Genomic DNA, 20,930 nt, shown 5'->3' with positions numbered 1-20,930 from the left:
GAAAAGGTGAGAGTGGGCGTCCCTTCAGTACTCCAATCCCCCAGTGCCACCATTGTGACAGATGCCTCCCTCCTGGGGAAGGGTGCCCACCTGAACAATCACACTGCTCAGGGTACCTGGACCCCACGGGAGGCCAGGCTACACAATCAACATACTAGAACTGAAAGCAGTCTACCTTGCATGCAAAGCCTTCCTCCACCTCAAATGCTTACTCCACATCCAAGTGATGTTGGACAATATCACTACCGTGGTTTACATAAACAAACAGGGTGGAGTGACATCTCTTCCTGGAAGCTGTCAGGCTCTGGAACTGGTGCATCAGAAACAGCATCACAATCCAGGCCACTTACCTCCTAGGTATTGAGAACTCCTTAGCAGACAACCTAACCAGGCAGTTCTCAGCAGACCACAAGTGGGAGATCCATGAGTCCATCCTGACTGAAATATTCACACAATGGGCTACACCTCAATAGGACCTCTTTGTGTCCCAAACAAACAGAAAACTTCCCCTGTATTGCTCCAAAGGTGTCATGGGCTGCTGCTCCCAAGGCAATGTTCTCATTATCCTGGACAAACAACCTCAGATATGCTTTTCCTCCCATTCCCCTGCTTCCACAGGTCATAAGAAAGATATTTCACAACAGAGCCATTGTCATTTTTCTAGCACCCAACTGCAAAGATAGTTTTGGTTAACAGCACTCCTGACTATGTCTGCCTCTTTCCCTTCTCCTTCCCTGCTACCCCCAACCAAGATTTTCCCCTCCCCAGATCTCCTAACTCAGGAAAGGGCAGAATCAAACACCCTAGACTAGGCTCACTCCACCTCTCAGCCTGGTGTTTGGATGGGCATCAGAAATAGAGCATTTCTGCTCAGCTCCTGTTCAGGCTGTTCTTACCCAAAGTAGGAATGATTCAACTGGAACCTGCTACCTGGCCAAACAGAGGCTTTTCTCTGCCTGGGCACAGCACAATCAACATTCTCCAATTACTGCAAGTATTCCAGTCATCTTAGATGATCTCTTGTCCTTAAAAGGCTCGGGTCTCTCCATTCGTTCGTTGTAGGTCCACCTTGCAGCAATTAGTGCCTGCCTCCCTCCGGTAGACAGATGTTCTGTTTTCAGACACTCAACTACAGTATGGTTTATGACCAAACCTACACCTATATGGGACCTTAATGTCATTCTGTTGACACTCACCAGACCACCATTTGAACCCTTAGTGACATGCTGCATATCTCACCTGTCCATGAAGGTTACGTTTCTGGTGGCTATCATTTGGCCAAAAAGGTCAGCAAGCTGGGTGCCATCATGGCAGACCTTCCTTGTACGTTTTTTTCACAAGGAGATGCTTTCTCTTCACTTACCTCCTAAATTTCTCCCCAGAGTTGTTTCTGAATTCCACATCAACCAAAGTATTTCCTTAATTGCCTTTTATCTGAAGCCCCATGCTTCTTCTGAAGAGACTTAACTCTCTTGACATCTAGCTTGCCCTGGTGTTCTGTGTGTAGAGACTCAAACCAGTCAGAAAGTCACCAAGACTTTTTATCACCATAGCAGAAAGATCACATGGGCAATCTATATCCTTTCAAAGGATTTCTAAGTGGGTTTTGGGATACCTCCTACAGTGCTACAGGTTAGCACACATCTCTCCCCTTGGAGGTGTCATGGCTCGCTCCACAAGAGCAAAAGCCGCTTCCACAGCATCCCTGCAGGAGGTCCTACTACAGTGCATTTGCAGGTGGTCACCTAGAGCTCCATCCATTCACTATACGCTACGCGTTCGTTCACTGCAGATGCAGCAGTGTGATTGGCATCTTTGCTGCCGGGTTCCTTGCACCTACCTCCAGTGTGAGCGTTGCTTACGAGTTACCCATGTATGGAATATACGTAGGGACCAGCACTTGAAGAAGCAGTGGAGGTTACTTTCTGTAACTGGAGGCTCTTTGAGATGGGTGGTCACTATATGTATTTCACTACCTGCCCTTTATCCTCTCTGATTTGGATCCTGTTGGATTTGTGGTAAGAAGAGGAACTGGATAGGCATCAGCCCACACTGGCGCTTATACCCTCAGTCAAGACAATTATGAGACCTACTGAGCATGTGCAGGCCAATAGACACTGCTTGTAAGGTTTTCCAGACTTGGGTTCATGGCGCGCATGCATACCCAAATGCAGAATACAGACAGGGACCACACATCTCGAAGAACTTCCAGTTACAGTAGATAACCTCTGCTTTTTTCCCTTTTGTGGGCTCAAGAGTTGCAGTGGGGAAGGACAGATGAGGGCTAGCTGCTACTGGGATGTAGACAATCTGTTTGGATGCTTCATTTGGTGGTTTTTACAGTTCTGTACGAAAATGCTCTGTTCAGTCACTCATGTAAAATGCATATGAGTATTATTTTGCCTTCACATTCTACGACAGTTTGAGAAGCTAAGCAAGGACCAGAGTTGGAGCTCAGCAAGTGAGCACGAACACCAGTGGAGCTCTCCTAGCCAACCTACAAACCCTGCATGTTTACTTCCTAAAGGCTATGGGCAGATAACCTGATGATGACTGATGTGTCATTTAAATAAGCCCCCTAGTTCAACTAACTTTCCATCCCTTCTTCTGGAGGTAATTAGATAATGTTGGAAGGGGGAATTTCAGTGTTGTTTTATTTGTCTGATGCCCTGCTGCAGAGGGGAGAAATCCAGGGTGTTTTCTTAATGCCTTAGATGGCAATAGATGTGATGGGAGCTCCCTTCTGAGACAAATAAATGTCCTTTGTTCCATGGTCTGGATTATTTTAACATGCTGTTTCTCTATTGCAGTTCATGATTTACAGAGCTTTGGACTTGATAATGTAAGTGTAGCAAGAGCATGCGTGTTGACATGATGGAAAATGTTCTTTAAAAAGACTGGATTTCTCCTTTCTTCTTAACTTCTAGCTCTTCTCTGACATTCTTTTTTCCCTTGCCACGTGTCTAACAGCCATATAAGTGCTGTTTGAGAGGAGGCACAGAATCCCACTGTGCCCCCAGCTGCATCTGAGTTGGCTCTTCTTTGCCCTGCACCAGGAGGGAAGAGACACCTGTGCCTCAGAACCTCTCCCCAGAGGGAAGCTTCCATGGTGGGAAGGGTGGGGGAAGTTGCCTGCACCTTGGAATCTAAGTGGGTAGGAACATTGAAATTTCCCATGGGAGGGAGAGAGGAGATGCCTATCCCTTAGAGTCTCTCACTAAAGAAAGTTGTTCATGTTCTGCAAACCCCAGGGCCCTCATCCTGCCCCTGGGTAGATGATGTGCCAGCTGTTTGAGTGTGTCAGTGTTTCTGTTTCAGATCAATATGACGCACTATATCAAACGTCTCTCATTTGGGAGGGATTATCCAGGCCTTGTCAACCCTCTGGATGGGACAGACATCACTGCACAGCAAGGTATAGCCATGTGCAGGAGAATCTCTTTCTAAACTTTTGTATCAAATAAGTGTTTCAGAACAACCTAAAGAGCTACAGCACAGCCACGGCAACTGGGACAGGCTGCAGGGAGAACCCTGTTGGCGCTGCCTAATGGGCAAGCCTTCCTGCCCTAGCAAAAATGACATGTCTGCTCTTCTTGACATTTGCTCACTCATTGCCCACTTGGGGGTGGGGCAAATCGGCCTACATAAATGTGTCTTTTTCTGGTACAGCATAGGCCACTTTAAAGCACCCCAGTTTCTCTCTTACTCCTGTCCTCCAAATTCCTCCTGCCGTGTGCACCTCCTTACAGTCCTCTGTGCTCTCAAACACACTCACCAGTTTCCTCTTCTCTCCAACAGCCCGTACACACTCCCCTGCCCACACGCATGCACACCGTTCCCCCTCCCTCTTGCCCTCTCTGGTGAGCAGATCTGGTGCAATGAGTAGCTTTAGTAATTTTTGCCATTATTTCTGATAAATGAAAGTTCTCCTTCTTGAGAGAAATACCCAAAGAATCGTCGTCTTTCAAAATGACTGCCATCTCCCATTGTTCTCAAAGGGACTGAGGTTACAGGCTGACTTCAGTTAAGATGCCTTCTTTCAAACTGGCCAGCACCTTCCATTGCTCCCAAAGTGAAACTAACTGCGAAAGTAAGCAGCTCTTATTAGGCCTTTTCTGCACAGGAAAGTTACCCAAGTTACACCATTATAGTTCTACTAGTATAACTCCTCATCTGGACGCATGTATTCCACCCTAAAGAGTACCTTTTGTGATTTAGCATAAACCCGTCCTGTGCAGCACAAACTAACCTGAAAAAGACACTTGTATACCAGAATAAGAGAGTCCACGCAGCAGTTATACCTGTAAATAGTATCAGTTTAAATTTTCATCTTAAGTTATTCAAAAAAAAATTTCCGATGTAAACAAGGCCTCAGATGGCTGCCTGTGTGTCAGAATGGGAAAACGAGAACTCAGCCCCATTGAGCGGGAGGCAGATAAATTCCTTTCTCAAAATGGCTACCTGAGGGCAGAGTGTAGCTTCAGTCTTATTGAGAACAGTGGGATATGGCAGCCATTTTGAAAGAGGGCAGTTTATCATGGACTTCTCTGTAATAGAACATTATTTGTCAGCCCCTCCTGAAGGAGAAATTCTCAGTTACAGCCCAACATGAACCATAGGTCGCTTGATGGGACATGTGACTAAAAGCTGTGGGCAGGACTAGAGGAGCCCGCTGCTCTTTCCATCTTCCTTGCAGAATAGCTGCCTTCAGTCTTACTGGTTCCTGAGAAGTTTACCATTCACTCTCTGAGACAAAGCTTGAAAAGTTTCAGCCCCAAAGGTGAATTTTCTAAGCTAGCTCTGGCGTCCCTCATAGGGGAAGGTCCCTTGAGAATACCTGTGTGGCAGAAGACCACGATCGATGGCCTGGTGGTAGGGATTTATTTGTATTGTATTTCAAGCACCAATTCTTTGCTCTAGGTGCCTTTGACCAAAATTAAAATATGCCATGTAAACATTTTAAAAGAAACGTGTAATAGTCCCTTCACCCTTTAGAGATTCATCTTATCTCACCATTGCCTCACAGAAATCTGTTCCCTTCCCTCAATCTAACCCTCACCCTAAACGCCTGGGGAAAAGAGTGAGCATGGTATCCAGGAGGGTAGCAGACGTGCGCTGTTGCAAACCGTGGCTAGTATCTTCTATGGAAAATGCTCTCCCAGCAAGCCCATCTGTCTAAACTAAGGGGCCTCTAAATTAAGCCATGATGGCATGGGGAGAGAGATCTCCTCTCAGGTAGACATGTTCCTAACTATTTAGAGAAGATCAGCATATTTTAACTTAGCTGCAGGTTTCCACCACCATCCTCAACTACAGCTATTCTGTGTGCCATGGCTATGTCATGGCCATGCAGCGTGGCTCTATAGCATGGCTTGGCAATGCTTTTTTGTGTCTTATTTTGTGTGCTGTGGTTATTCCACATTATATATACTATGACTAATCAGAGTTCTCTCAGCCTGTAACACATCAAGGTAGTTCATCATGATGTCTGTCTTCTGCTGTCTGTTTTGGCTGTAGAAAGTATCTGCATTAGCACTTAAAAGAAAGATTTATTAGTAAGAGTCACTGAAATTCAGGATGGGCACATCTCTGTCTTTTCTGGTTATTCACTATGTTTCTTTGTCGTTTGCTGCTAGCTTCTATGATGTTTCAGTACTTCGTCAAAGTGGTCCCTACCGTCTATATGAAAGTCGATGGTGAGGTAAGCGCTGTTTTTTTTTTCTCTGTACGCACATTGGGGATGCTGGTCTCCTTCTGCAGGCTGAACCCCAGAAATACTCCTGTGTTTATATGCTTCTGTGCTTTATTAATTTTGTTTGTATCTTTGAATGTGTAAAGCCTTCTCAAACTGTGATTGGTAGAGCACTTGCTGGAGGGCACTTGTTTGCTCTTCCTTCTGATTATCCATTTATGTCCCACTCATCAATGGGGTATCTGCTTCCAGCTGCTTCTATGGGTCTTGGGCGTCCATGACGAAAAAGATTGGATGCCCGTAAAAGCAGCTGGAAACAAGAAGGAGCTAGCCTAATCATTTCCATTATGTGGTACTGCTGCGGCTACATAAAGGGAGGAGAGTGTGGGCATGGAAATTGGAGCTGCCCCCACGCTCCAGCTCCACCAGCAAGACTAGAGGTGCCAATGGCATGGAGCCATGAGTTGTAGCGGAATGACTGGAATTGGGGGTGAGGAACTTGGTACCATGTCCAGTGGAAAAGATGACAACCTTGCAGGAAAGTAGGTTCAGGTGAAGAGGTCTGAGCAGCAAGACAGCATGTGTAAGGGAGAACGGGACCAAGTGGCAGAGAATCATGTGAAGGAGTAGGTGGGGAGAGAGGAGCAGGACACACAGGAGTGGGAGATGGAGTGATGAGCAGAAGGAGACAGTAGGAGTCACTCTTTTAAAGAAGGAACAGTTAAATCGACCTGTATAATTTGCTGTAATCATATTTCCATATAAGCAATTGTTATTAGCTTTCATATGATACTCAGACAGATATTATTGCAGTACCGTGTAAATACCACAAGAATATTGTGCAATAATAATGAGATCGAAGTAGGGAGGGAGGGAATCCATGGGATGAGGCCTGTTGAGTGAGATGCGGTTCTCCCTATGAAATGCCTTTAAGAGCCCCTGGCATACTCTTAAAGCACTCAATAGCCAGGTTACAAGGGAACCAAGTAAAATGCAGTGTATTCCCACAGAAATGAAAGCTTACAGCATAGGGGGTCATTTGAAGGCTGCAGACCTTGTCAGGCCTCAAGTGGCCTCTCTGGACACAGCCCTCTGCCCTTTAAAACAGTAGACCTTGCCAGATGCCAAACTGTGTGTTATTGTGACTGTGGCAAGGAGTCCCAGATGCGTGTGGCCTGGTTCTTAATTTAGACATCTCCCATACTTCAGTGCCTGCTGCACTTTATTCAACCATTGTTCTCTGGCTGAATAAACCTAATCTTGCTTTCTTGTCACTTTGATTAAAGCAGGCCCCACCATCAACTTCTTCTTTCAGTGTTACATGCCCTCCTCCCAGCTTCACTTGTGTTCACAGGAGAAATGAAATGGCAGGGCCAAGGCTTTGGAATTAGGGGGCAAGGAAGTCATGCAGAGAGTCATGCCCGAATCACATAACTGATCAGAAATGAACTTCATATGGTAACTGCATCATTTGTTTTCACAACATCATATAAAAAAAATGGTGCAGCCTCATCTGGATACCATGTGCAGTCCTGGTTACCCCATCTCACACAGAGTATTGCACAATTAGATAAGAATGATTTGGAGCCTGGAAAAACTCTTCCTATGAAGAGAGATTGGAAAGAGTGTTTCCCTGGGAAAGATGATGTATAACGGGGGACAAGATACATGGTCTAGGAAAGTTGGCTCAGGAGCTTCTGTTCTCTGTGTCTGATAACACAAGAACAAAGGGCCATTCAATGAAATTTAAAAATGGGAAATTCAGAACTGATCAAAGGGAATACTTTTTCACACAATGAGTAATTAGACGGAGGAACACATTGCACAGGAAGTTGTTGAGGTCAAGAACGTGGCAAGATTCAAAAAGGAATTATGTCTACATTTATGTGGATACCAAGAATATCCAGGGTTAGAATAATTAATACTAGCAAAAAGTTTGGAAGAGGTACTGAACCTTAGTGTGATGTTATAGGGTTCACTTAGGCCAGTAAGGGGTTTCTGTCCTGTACCTTTGGCTGTGTTGTGGCTATGAAGCTTTAGTCCAGAGCTCTGACCCAAGCAGCCTGCCAGCAGTCCACAAACCTCATCCTGGCTCTGCCCAACCTGGTTACTCCTGGCTGTGCCAAGGCACTCTGAACAGAGGAGGTTGAGCATCAAGTTTAGGAGCCAGCGCCTGATAGATCTTGACATATGGTCCCATATGAGAGTCAAAAATGATGTTGCTGCCTTGGAGGCAGCTTTAGAGATTCACAGATTTTTTTTTTGATTTTTTTTTTTTTTTTTTAAGGCCAGAGGGGCCATAATGGTCATATAATCTGACCTTGTGCATAGCATGGATCATAGAATTTCACCTCATGATTCCTGAGTCAATCCCATAACTTGTAGCTGAGCTAGGATGTATCTTTTAGAAAGATATTCAGTCTTGATTTAAAGACTGCAAGTAATGGAGAATCTACCACATCCCTTGGTAAGTTTTTCCAGTGGTTAATTCCACCCACTTGCACCTTATATCCAGTTGAATTTGTCTAGCTTCAGCTTCTAGCCTTTGGATCTTGTTGCCTTTGTCTGCTAGACTGAAGAGCCCTGTGCGATCAGAACTCTGCCTGTGTAGGTACTTATAGACCCATGATCAAGCCCCTCTTAACTTTACCCTTTGTAAGCTAAATAGATTGAGCTTCTCACATCTCTTCTTGTAAGGTGAGTTTTCTGGACCTTGAATCGTTCTTATAGCTCTTTTCTGAACACTTTCCAGTTTGCTAAGATCCTTTTTGAAGAGTGGACACTAGAACTGGACACAGTACCTCAGTAATATTTCACTGTTGCCATATACCTAGGTAACACCACCTCCCTTCTCCTACTTGAAATCCCATTGGAAAGGTGATTGGGATTGAGCTGAATGACATTGAGGCTCCCTGGATCAATCCCTCAATCCTAAACCAATATGGAGAAGGGACACAGGGAACTTTTATGTAAAACTAATGTGAACCCAGGAGCTTCTGCAGTGATGAGCCAGAGAGCAGCTGTCTCCTACTCCATCTCCTGTTGAGGCAAGGTGGTGTCTTATCCATTTAGTGGGAGCTTGGTACAACCAGCTCAAATACTGAGACCTGGAGGGTGCTGGAGAGTCATTCTGTAGCATTGTTCCCTGCTTTGGATGGGAAGATAGACAGTGCTTTAGTGAAAGGTATGCCCCTGGGCCTACGAGGGAAGTTGGGTCAAAGCTAGCTCAGGCTTACCCTTTCGGGATTTCTCCTTTTGAAGCCCTGCAGTCTGGGCTCATGCTGAACTTACTAGATTCTCTGAGAAACGATTGGAAACATTTCTCGTAAGGGTTCAGTACACAGGCTGCATTCTGCAAACATCGCCACACAACATGCCCAACCTCTATGCAGAGGAAGCAGTGAATACTTCTTACATGATAGCCATCTTTCTGCCATGTAGATGTTGCATGAAAGCATGCAAGATAGAGGATGACATTTGCTCAGGGAACGAGGAAAGAAACACTCGAGGCAAGTCGCTCCAAAGTTCGGAGATCTCTAGAGTGCGCCAGGAAAGAACTGAGGCCTTGAGAGAGCAACAAGGCTTTGAAATGCTAATGCTCTGAAGCAAGAGTACCAGAGCACTAAGTACAAAGATCCAGCCACAGAACCAAGGTTCCTCCAGAGCCTCCGAAGGCTGGAGGAACTATCAGCCGTCAGGGAGACAAAAGGTCACCAAAATAAAAATACCAAAGACTGGAGGGCAGGGAGGAGCATTAGGGGAGGGTTGAGAAGTGCTGGAACAGTGGCTCAGGCCTCTCTCAAGAAGGAACTGTCTGGAAGGTTCCAAAGATGATGATGGGGGTGGGGAGGACTTTTGCTCCTACCCACGATCACCACCATTAGGGACCAAAAATCATTAAGAGCTTGGGGACTTGTGCATGGCTCATTCTCAAGCCTGGATCTCAGTTGTCCAGAATCCTGCAGGTCCTGCAGTGCAGGATGTCGTCTGCAGTGAAGATAGGGTTAGGTCTGGGAGTGCCCCCCCAGCATCCTCTACGGGTAGGGTGGCCTTCAGCAGAGGCTCCAAAGAGCAGTCTGCACTACTTAGTCTTTAGTTACTTTATGAATTAAACACTATTTCCTATATTTATTTCCCGCTAGGTGGTGAGGACTAACCAGTTTTCAGTTACCCGGCATGAGAAAATCGCCAATGGGCTAATAGGAGATCAGGGCCTCCCTGGTGTATTTGTGCTCTATGAGCTTTCTCCCATGATGGTGAAACTGACAGAGAAACACAGGTAAGGGGGTGTTTCTATTCACTTCATTCACCCTGCTTGGAAGGATGGGGCCAGTTCTTATACAACCTGGAGCTCTCCAGCTTTTATAATATGGCCTATAGTGACAGTAACACAGTGTATGTGAAATCTGTGTTTTGTCATGTTTTCAGTAGCGTGTCTATGTATTTTATTGTCGGCAGCTATATTGGGGATGACACACATAGTGACACAGTGAAACACCAAGTATTTCTAACCAGTAGTCAACAAATAAAACACAGCTAAAGGGGACGAAAGTGTATTGTTTAACGTAGCCATGTTTTAAATCAGTGTTCTGATGAAAGGAGAATTCACAGCATTTCTGTTACGATAGAATGGTACTGATGGATGGGTTAAAGTTGCCATCAAATCAACTTTCTGGCAACATCCCCCTGCAATTAATTCTTTTTTTGTTTAGAATATTAACAGATGTGCTCACAGGATACAGCATATTGCACTGTATGTTGCCAGTTTTGGAAAGTGAGCTTTTGTGGTGCTGTCTCGCAGCAGAGTCTGATTTATCTTTGTGCAGTGGTGGAAGTACAGCAGAAAAGAGTAAAGACATTCATATGGGGGGGGGTGTTAATCTCAAACACAACCACGTTAATGCTACATGAAGATTGTGAAGTTAATCAGAATTCAGCAAACTGAAAAGCTGAGGTTCCTGTTTTAGCTACATACACAGGATATCGTAGTTTCTGTTCCTATTTCTCTTATGTTGTACATTAATTACATGTATTACTCTGTTAAATATATACCCTTAAACAAGCAGACTGTGCAGTGTGGCTCAGTTCATGCAACTTAGCTTTGTGATATCCTAACTTTTTCCATGGTTCTCCATCTTAATCACGTATTAATATGGGGTTTTTGTGTGGTTAGCTGGTTTGGTTTTGAGGTTTTCCATTGTCAGTGCAGACAGCCATTGCTGGTAAATTATTTGGGATGCGGACCTCTGTGTATCACTTCACAAATAGTGCCATTGATAGCAGTGGCCCTCTTTTCGAAATACGGCACCACTTAACCTGAATAAGGGTGGCAGAACCTGACCAGTAGCTGGACAGATTGAATTTGGGGATTTCATTTTTCTTCACCATTAAATTCTTCCTTTTTGTTTTGTTTAAGCTCTCTGTTTCTAACTTGCAAGTGGTCTGTCTAGGTATCGATCTGTCATCATGGCACCTGAGCTCATGGAGATTATTCAACCTGTTTTCCTCTCTCTAGGCCCTTTACACACTTCCTCACAGGAGTCTGTGCCATTGTTGGAGGAGTATTTACAGGTATCAGAGCTTTTAGTTTCATTTTTTTTCTAAAATGTGCAGGCTTGTCACCCTGCTCATACTAGGACTGAAATGTGGATTGAAGCTCCTTTGGGCAGAGATTAGGGCTTTCTTTGCCTTCCCTGAGGTGCCACACACCCTTTGGAGCTATAAATTATCATTAGAATGAAAGTTCATTTATTTACAAAGATCCAGTTCACAACAGAAGTATAAATACAATAATATCTAATTTCAGCATAAGTGGCAGTACGAAAAGAAGCTAATTTTACACCGAATTTCCATTTGAAACAGTAACAAAGTTGAAGAAATATTACAGAATCTGTTGTTACTATAAATTTGAGTCATATTTGTCTAGAAAATGTGTCTGACTAGGGAAACTCTTTCCAGAAGCAGTTCCTTTTGTCAAATGAATCTGTCTTGTTCTAAGCAAGGTGGTTGAGGTTTTCAGGATATGCAGATAGGTTTGGAAATAAATATGCACAATGAAACACAGGGGTAGGGGCCCATCTGTCGAAAGGAAACATCTTGTCCTTTTGCTTTGGAATCCTGGCCCCTGACGTTCTGTGAGAATAGTTTAATCTCTTGTCTTTTGGGTACCATTCTGTTCTTCAGCACATGCATCACCTGCCTTGGTGAGAATGGTCTTTGTCCCAAGAAGCATAATCACATCTGTGTCTTATCTCCATCAGAGGAGATCAGGGTCTCCACAATCTCCCAGGGAGCTGCAAGGGTTCTGTTCTCTGTGGTTAGAGCTGGAACTTTGCCCCTGGGGGAAGGGTTCTGTGTTTGTCTCATGCAATAAAGCATTTTCTTCTCTGTTTTGTGGAATGTCTGGGCTGATCCTTCTCTGTTCTTCTTCCAGTGGCTGGACTCATTGATTCCTTGATCTATCATTCTGCTCGTGCCATTCAGAAGAAAATAGAGCTTGGGAAGACAACGTAGATACGAAATTACTGCAGCCCATGAAGAATACAGAGAGGAACTAAACAAATCCTTCAAGACACAAGTGACCCCCTGAGTGCACAAAGAGAAGATACCTGGGATTACCAGACACCCCCACTCATCCTTCCATCACTATCCCATTGTGCTTTGTTTGGCATTGATTTCTGGATAGGACAGCTCGATCCTGTGAGGATTTTTCATTAGCCATCTTGTCAGGCTGTGCAGACCCTCCTGTGGGCAGCCTTTCGTGCCCATCGCTGTTGAATTACTCCTGAGGCTGTTGCAGGAGCAGCATCCTGTCATGAGATGCTGAATGGATTAAAGTTGCCATCAAATAAACTTTCTGGCAACGCCACCCAGCAGTTATTTCCTTTTTGTTCAGAACATTTACAAATGTGCTCACTGGATACTGCATCAGACATCTGTCAAAATGTCCTGACCCCTCCTGTCTTGCCCTGCCAAATCTCTCAGGCAAAAAGGTGTAAGACCAAGCACAGGAGACATGGTTACAAGGTGATAAATCTCTGCCTAGGGACACCTTAAAATTCCAGCAGTAGGAATGCTCAGAACTGTTCTTTCAATGCAAGAAACGTGAACTGTGCTAGTAAGGAACAAATCTTGGCTGTTTTTAAAAAATGTTTCGTCAGCTTTTTAAATTGAATTGTTATTTTCACTCCCCATATCCTTACCTTTTGTAATAAAATATATCATCTGTGGATTTTAGTAAAGCATTTGGTAGAGTGACAATGTAACTAACTAATTTATTAAAATTGGTGAATTAACTTTGATCCTATAGTGGTACGTGAATCGAAAACTGTCTGAAGAACCACAGAGGGAATGATGAATGGCAAAGTGTGCAGGCAGGATGGCATGGTTAGAGCTGTTCTTCTCATTTACGTTAGTGATTGGCCAAACTGCATGTTAACAAAGCTAGCAGATGATACCAAAGCTGACTGACTCTGGGACAAACTGGAATTATAACACTGTACATCAGGATGGAGTAATATTTGCGAGCGTATAGCAGTAATTTAGTGTAAATTACATTACAGGAATGGTGCAATTATCCCCAAATCAAACACTGTCAGTCCAATACATTCCGAGTTAAACAAAGTTAAAAGAAGCCCAATTTATTCAAGGTCTGGAAATGCACCATTAAGCCACCTCGGCCCCAATGTGAGGGCACCCTTAATTCAGGCATTTCCTAACTTTTGAGGGCTTGACTTGGTCACCTTAATGTTCAGTGGAATTTCCTACAGTATAAAAAAAAAGCAAACGAATAAAAATGCCATACTGTGGAACCAAATGACTCCCCCATAGCTCATCAGCAGGGGTAGTACCTTTACATCCATAGCACAGGGTAACCTATAGCAGCAGTAGTAGGTTGTCATCTTCTGTGTCCCAGCCATTAGAAGACAGTGAGAGACTGGCAGCAGAGGAATCCTGACATTCAGAAATCCTTGGTACTATTCCAGTTTCTAAGGAGCCTGCATTCTTCTGCCCTGTCCCCTCCAGCCTGTTCTTGTCCCAGTCTTTGGGCTGGTCTACACTAGGGGAGGGGATCCATCTAAGATACGCAACTTCAGCTACGTGAATAACATAGCTGAAGTTGAAGTATCTTAGATCGAGTTACTTATTGTCCTCACGGCACGGGATCGATGTCCACGGCTCCTCCTGTCGACTCCGCTACCGCCGTTCACGTTGGTGGAGTTCCGGAGTCAACAGGAGCGTGTTCGGGGATCAATATATCTCGTCTAGATGAGACGCGATATATCAATCCCCGAGAAATCGATTGCTACCTGCCGATACGGCCAGTAGTGAAGACATACCCTTAGCTTCTCTCTTTCCCCCACCCATCCTTAGACCCAGTCAGGTTGCTTCCTTTTCCTATTCCAGGCTTCCTGAGCACCCAAGGGGGACTGTGGCAGTGCAGAGGTAAAACCCCCTTTAAAGCACTGCCAAAATGCTGGCTGCAGTCTGTTCTCTGGCCAGGGTAGACACACAGGTATTCAGCAGGGAGCCCAGCTGCAAGCCCTAATCGGGGCTGGCTCAGAAGAACATGCTAAGCTGACAGCTGGGCTGAGGCAAGTGAGAGCTATAAAAACCCTGAACAAACCTCAGAGGGGCCTAACCTGGGAGGAGACAAGAAGGTGGTATCACTGTTGCCTTACTAAAGAGGGAAGCCTCTGAGGCAGGAGACCCTGGGGAGGGTCTGTGGGGCGCTAGCTGTTGGGAGACCGGGGAACTGCACAAACGCTGTAAAGACACTTGGGTGATCCAGCAAAGGAAGGCATGGAAGACTCCTTATTATACCAGCCTAACACAGGGTGCAGGCATAAAAGTGGGAGAGCCAGCACCAGCTCTGTGACAGGGACCAATGAGAGCACTGGAGAGAGAGTGTCTCTGCTCTCAGCTCCTATGACCAGCACGCAGGCGCTAGGTGCAGCAATTGCAGGGGAAGTATGATAATTACCTGTTCTGCTCCTTCCGTCTGAAGCACCTGGTGTTGGCCACTGTTGACAGACAAGATACTGGGTGAGATGGACCTGTGCTCCAACCCAGTATGGCCACACTTATGTTCTTTAAAGTCCTACTCAGTCTCTGCAGCTGTGAGCTGGATAAGGGTCAGTACACAGAATTTTCAAATAATTTAGTTGCCAAACTTAACAGGTCTCCACTGTTAAGAACTAATTCAGGGGCTCGTAACTTGGTCAAATTCAGGTGGATTTTTATAGGGGATCTCAAAAGACACAGCTCTGACACCAGGGCAACCTTCCTGCCAAATTCCAAATCCTTGCTCCAAAGCGTGGAGGTGCTAGAGTTTAACTAACAGTGGGAAGAATATTTTTAACATGGGAAGAACTGCTGTATTTTTCCCTAGCCTTGTTCTGAGAAATGCTTGGACTGTTGTGCTTAATCTTTTTTAAAAAAAGAAAAGCCTGAGGCAGACACCCTCCAAGGGGTACAAATACCTTTTCACCCACCCTCAGCCAGGTATGCTGCTTGTGGACGCAGCCAGCATCGAGGAAAGGCAAAGGCAGCAAGGTCCTGTGCCAAAATCCAAAGAGGCAAAGAAGCTGGACCTCCTTGGCCACAAGGTCTATTCCACCGGGGGGTCCAGCTTCGAATTGCTAATCAGCAAGCAGTGCTCAGCTGCTAGAATTGTAATTCTTGAACTCTGTCCAAGTTAAAGGGACTCCTCCCAGCAGATTCCTCATCCGACTTTGGGGCTATCCTCAGGGCGGGTAAGGCAATGGCAATGACTTCCTTGGAGGCTGCGTTGGACGTGGCAGACTTGGCCACCTGTAAAATGTTCACCGCTATTGTTATGCGCTGAAGCTGGTGGCTGCAGGTCTCCAGAGGCACAGCAGACCATTTGACAGCTCAGGTCCATTCGCAGAACAGACGGACTCTAGACTCCACAGCCTAAAACACTCTAGATCACCCTTAAAGTTGCTGGGCTCCACACTCCAGCCCCACAGAGGAAGCATTTAAGCCTCAGCCCTCATCTCACTTCTACTCCTCTCAGCAGACACAGGACTATAACAGGAAGTGGGATAGGAGTAATAGGAGAAGGCCTCCACAGTCCGCCTCGAACCAGGGCCAGGGCTAGATGAAGCAGTCTCCGACTTCTAAGAAGACTTTTGGAGATGTGACAGGGGCAATGCACCAGTTCACATCCCAGATCCTTCCCCCCTCTTTGTGAACCATCTATCTCATTTTTACCATGCTTGGACCCAAATAACCTCAGACCAGTGGGTCTTGCACATGGTAGAATTGGGATATTCTCTCCAATTCTGAATCCTCCCGCCTTCCCCATCCCTCTTCAGGGATTTTTTTCAAACGGGGGCCTGCGGACCCCTGGGGGTCCCCAAGGGTACCCTGGGGCCCGCAGCCCCTGCTGCTCAACTCTTCCCCCTCCTTCCCAGTGCCTCCTGCACTCTAAAATTCTGCAGTGCAGCAGGGCTACGGTACCTGCCCTGGCTCCACACTGCTCCCGGAAGCTGCCGGTATGTCCCTGGGGCCCAGGAGCTGTCCCTGCATTGCCCCAGCCCCAAACTCTAGGCTAGTTCCCCTGGCCCTTCCACCTAGGAGCTGCTGCCAGAGGGATGTGCTGGTCACTTTCAGGAGCTGCCCGAGATAAGTACCCCTAGGCCAGAGCCTGAACCTTTCACCCCCTCCCACACCCAAACTCCCTCTCAGATCCCAGACCCTGCACCCAACTCCCTCCCAGAGCCTGACCCCTCACCCCCTCCTGCACCCAAACTCCCTCGCAGTGCCTGAACCCCTCACCCCCTTCTGCACCAAAACTCCCTCCCAGAGACCAAACCCTGAACCCTCTCCCACACCCAAACTGCCTCTAAGAGCCCAGTGCTTGCGTCCAAACTCCCTCCCAGAGCCTGCACCCCCTCACCCACTCCTGTACCTAAACTCCCTCCTAGAGCCTGCAGCCTGCACCCCTCATGCACCACCACCCCCTGCCCGTGGCTGGGAGAGAGTGAGCACTGGACAGAGGGAGGATGGCGTGAGCAGGTGTGGCCTCAGGGAAGAGAGTGGGGCAAGGGCTGAGCAGGGGAACTTGGAGGTCCCTGAAAAAATTTAAATCAAAATGGTGGTCCTCAGGTTGCTAAAGTTAGAGAACCGCTGATTTAGAGTTCAGGGGCAGGGAGTTCTACTCCCAGTATTTCCTAATCCCCAAGGCCAAGGGTGGGCTCAGGCCTATTTTAGACCTGTGAAACCTCAACAGATTCAAGAAGAACTTGAAGTTCCGCATGGTTTCCCTGGCTTCCATCATTCCCTCCCTGGATCCGGGGACTGGTACGCTGCCCTTGACTTGGAGGACGCGTACTTCTATGTGTCCATAATGCTGTCCCATAGGTGGTTCCTCTGTTTTGTGGTCAGCAACATTCACTATCAGTTCACGATCTTCCTCTTGGCAACCCCTTGGGTGTTCACGGCAGCCTTCCTATAGAAGCGGCAGGTGCAGGTATTCCTGTACCTAGCCGACTGGCTAATCAAGGGCTGCTCCTGGGCGGAGTGGAGGACCATGTGTGCCTGGTGCAGATGACGTTCCTCCGGCTCTGCCTCATCTTGAACATGGTGAAGTTGACCATAACTCCCATTCAACGGATAGAGTTCATCGGGCCCTCCTGGACTCGAGTCAGGCCAGAGCATTCTGCCCGGAATCTTGGTTCCTTGCCACAAGTGCCATCATAGAGGATCTCAGCAGATTACCCACCACGACGGTGCAGAATTGCCTAAAATTACTTGGATGTCACATATGGCTGCTTGCACATATGTAGTACAGCATGCCAGACTGCGGCTTCACCCCCTTCAGGCATGGCTGGCCTGAGTTTACAGGCCAAACCGAGACCACTTAGACAGACTGGTCACTCTTACCCCTCAGATTCTCGAGTCCCTCCAGTGGTGACTCGACCCACAGACAGTATGTGTGGGTTAGCAATGCGGGATTCGCCCCTGCAGTGCCTCCTGCTGGTCCATATAGGAATTAGCTCTTCGGCCTTGGAGCACCCTCTGCAGGCCGATGTCCCTCCCGGATCCCAGTGCCCCTGTCCCTTGGGTGTTGCCCCCTGGCAGTACCCCCCACTCCCTGGGCTCCCCTCCCAGGGGAATTCCCACCCTCTATTCCTACCTCGCCTCAGTGTTCACTGCCAGTCCTCATCTAGCCTCCACACTCTGGGGCAGACTGCAGTCCATATCACTCATCATCGGCAAGGGAGGGGGTGAACCTGCTTCCTCCACCTACCCCAGGGGCTGCACCTCTGCAACCCCAGTGCCCTTTCAGGCCTTTGGCTAGGCCTGCAGCCTGGGGGTTTTCCAGGCAAGAGCTCCCTGGCTCCCTTGCTCTATTCCCCAGCACTGCTCTACCCCAGTCCCTTACTCAAGTCTCAGACCCTTCTCTCTCTGTGCCTAGAGAGAGACTGCCTGGGCGTCTGGCCCACAGCCCCTTTATAGAGTCAGCTGTGGCCTGGTTGGGGTGTGGCCCAGCTGTGGCTACTTCCCCAATCAGTCCAGGTTTTCCCCTACCACAGCCCTCTCCCAAGGCTGTTTTAAGCCCTTCAGGGCAGGAGCAGGTGGCCACCCTGTTACAGGGGGCAGACCCTTCTCCAGACCTCAGCCCTCACTGTCACTAGTCACAGCTGCATCAGCGATGGGATGGGAAGCGCACCTAGGCAGAGTCAGGACTCAGAGTCTATGGTCCTAGGCAGAACTTTCACTGCATGTCAAAATCAGGGAGCTGCGTGTGGTGCACCTTGCTTGCCAGATGTTTCAAACCCATCTACAGGGCAGATGTGTATCAGTGTTGACAGACAATGCCACAGCAATGGTCTATATAAACAGACAGGGTGGTGCTCGCTCTTCTCCCCTGTCAGAAGCCCTCAGGCTGTGGGACATCTGCATCGCCCACTCAATACACTTGGAGGCATCATACCGTCCGGGCTTGCAGAATGAACTGGCTGATCACCTCAGCAGGTCTTTTCATGGCCATGAGTGGGCTCTTTGCCTGGACTTCACCATAAGCATTTTCCAAAGGTGGGGCTCTTCCCAGATAGACCTGTCACACAGCACAACAGGAAGTGTCAGCAGTTCTGCTCCTTTATGAATCACAGCCTGGGCTCACTCGCTCACGGACGCCTTTCTCCTCTCATGGAAGGGGTGCCTGCTGTATGCATTCCTGCCATTCCCACTAATCCGCAAGGTCTTCCTCAAGGTCTGACAGGAGAAAGTGTCATTAGTCTTGATCGCACCAGTGTGACCACATCAGCACTGGTTCACCACACTGCTAGACCTGTCAGTGGACACACCTATAACTCTGCCCCTGGTTTTCAGACTTGATCATGCAGGAGCACGGCTGCCTCCAGGACCCCAACCTGTAGTCTCTCCACCTCACGGCATGGAAACTCAATGGCTAAACCCACTGGAGCTCGTGTGCTCCGACTCAGTTAGGGAAGTCCTCAGTGGAAGCAGAAAACCTTCCACTCATGCCACTTATCTGACTAAGTGGAAGAAGTTTTCAGTTTGGTTTCTTCAGAAGAGCATGATTCCCTTCATCCTGGACTATTTACTACAGTTAAAACAGGGGTTGGCAGTATCATCAATGTAACCCTTCTTCCCGTCCGCGTTGGCAGCAACAAGTGCCGGGTTCACTATCCAGGGGTTCTGTTTCAATAACACAATGCAAAACCATCTGGACCCCCACCCAGTGACCTGGGACAATTACATGCCTCCCCCTGGGTGCCTCTAAGAGGCAATACGTCCCCTTTCGCAAGCATGGAGTCTGAGTGTAGCAAAATCCTTTTACTAAAGGAAATAAAATATATGGAGATATACCTATCTCATAGAACTAGAAGGGACCCTGAAAGGTCATTGAGTCCAGCCCCCTGCCTTCACTAGCAGGACCAAGTACTGATTTTGCCCCAGATCCCTAAGTGAGCCCCTCAGTGAGGGAACTTACAAGCCTGGGTTTAGCAGGCCAATGCTCAAACCACTGAGCTATCCCTCCCCTCTGTCTCATTTGAAGTCATGCAATTGTCAATGAATATCTATATAAGACCATCAGAAACAATGCGGCATTAGGTTGGGGAAACACCACAAACAGGATTCATAACACAAACCATGAGCAAAGGACCCACCCTCAACATCACGGGAGCAGTTCCTGGAAGAGCAGGAAGAGGATGAAAGCCTCAAGGGAGCTTGGATGGCATCATGGAATAACCCATCGCTTCTCAGCTCTTCTAATAGGTCCAGGTTTGTTGTAAAAGGAGGATTCTTATACAAGGAAACCCTTTCTGATGAGCACAAGGAGGACTGGTATCCTCAAAACAGTTGGTAATTCCAATTAAGTATAGAGAAAAGCTCTTGAGCTTAGCCCACGATCACCCTAGTTAATGGTTAATCACATGATTGGCTAAGTCTTCTCTCAGCAGCAGGGGAATGGGATAGTTGTCACAGACTGCAAAAGTCCATATCCCTGACCAGCCCTTGTACTGGACAGGCAACTTGGCTGTAGTCAAGTTATAGAGTTGGCCTTAAAGGGTTGCACTGTCACTTGGGACTCTAGGTTGATGAATCTGGAGTCCACCAGAGATTGTTGGATCGCTGGCACCTATGCTCCAGTGTCTCTCCACGCAGTAATCTTCCTCCCACCCACCCTCACAGTTTTCCTTCGCTTTGGGGGTATTTGCAAGGCATCTGGGCCTGAAGGCTCTCAGTGGGACTGTGGGTTGATGAGTTGCAGTCGGCTGGTGCTCTTAGGACAGTGGCCTTCACATGCCCCAGCTCATTACATTTGAAGCATCACCCAGCTGACTGTGGGCTGGGGTGAGGTGGGTGGTTGGAGACGGAGTGGTGGACAAGAGGGCATCTGGGGTTTCCCTGGCTGTGTGGAGGGCTCCTCCTTGTGATATGGGGCCTTGGGCTGACTTCGATGGTGAGGTGTCATCTCGGGTTGTCCCTTCTGGTAGCCTCACCAACTGCTACTAGCTTCCTTCTTCTCTGCCACCTCCACACATTTGGCTCCAATCTCCCCAGCCTCGATTACAGTTTTGGGCTTTCCATCTAGGATGTACCTTTCGATTTCCTCAGGAACACCCTCTAAACGCTGCTCCATTTGTATTAGGAGAGACATATCTTTCAAAGACTTAACATTTGCTCCTGATATTCAGGCATCTCAGTTTTTTTACAATGTGGTGGCGTGTTGGGGCTC

The 20,930-nt window shown here is 47.3% G+C and overlaps 1 protein-coding gene across 1 annotated transcript in view; it reads left to right on the top strand.

Annotated features, from left to right (window-relative positions):
- The window catches only part of ERGIC3 (ERGIC and golgi 3), a 45,427-nt gene extending 32,434 nt beyond the window's left edge, over positions 1-12,993 (top strand). The window contains exons 8-13 of the mRNA XM_032766528.2: positions 2,811-2,842; positions 3,319-3,415; positions 5,637-5,701; positions 9,835-9,971; positions 11,208-11,263; positions 12,126-12,993. Coding sequence (XP_032622419.1) covers positions 2,811-2,842; positions 3,319-3,415; positions 5,637-5,701; positions 9,835-9,971; positions 11,208-11,263; positions 12,126-12,205 — 467 coding nt within the window. The 3' untranslated portion in view covers positions 12,206-12,993. The remainder of the gene's footprint in view (positions 1-2,810; positions 2,843-3,318; positions 3,416-5,636; positions 5,702-9,834; positions 9,972-11,207; positions 11,264-12,125) is intronic.
- The last annotated feature ends 7,937 nt before the right edge of the window (positions 12,994-20,930 follow it).

This window comes from Chelonoidis abingdonii, chromosome 14 (genome assembly GCF_003597395.2).
Source record: "Chelonoidis abingdonii isolate Lonesome George chromosome 14, CheloAbing_2.0, whole genome shotgun sequence".
Lineage (NCBI taxonomy): Eukaryota > Metazoa > Chordata > Testudines > Testudinidae > Chelonoidis > Chelonoidis abingdonii.
Note: the sequence above shows the minus strand (reverse complement) of the source record. Positions and strands in the feature narration are given on the sequence as shown.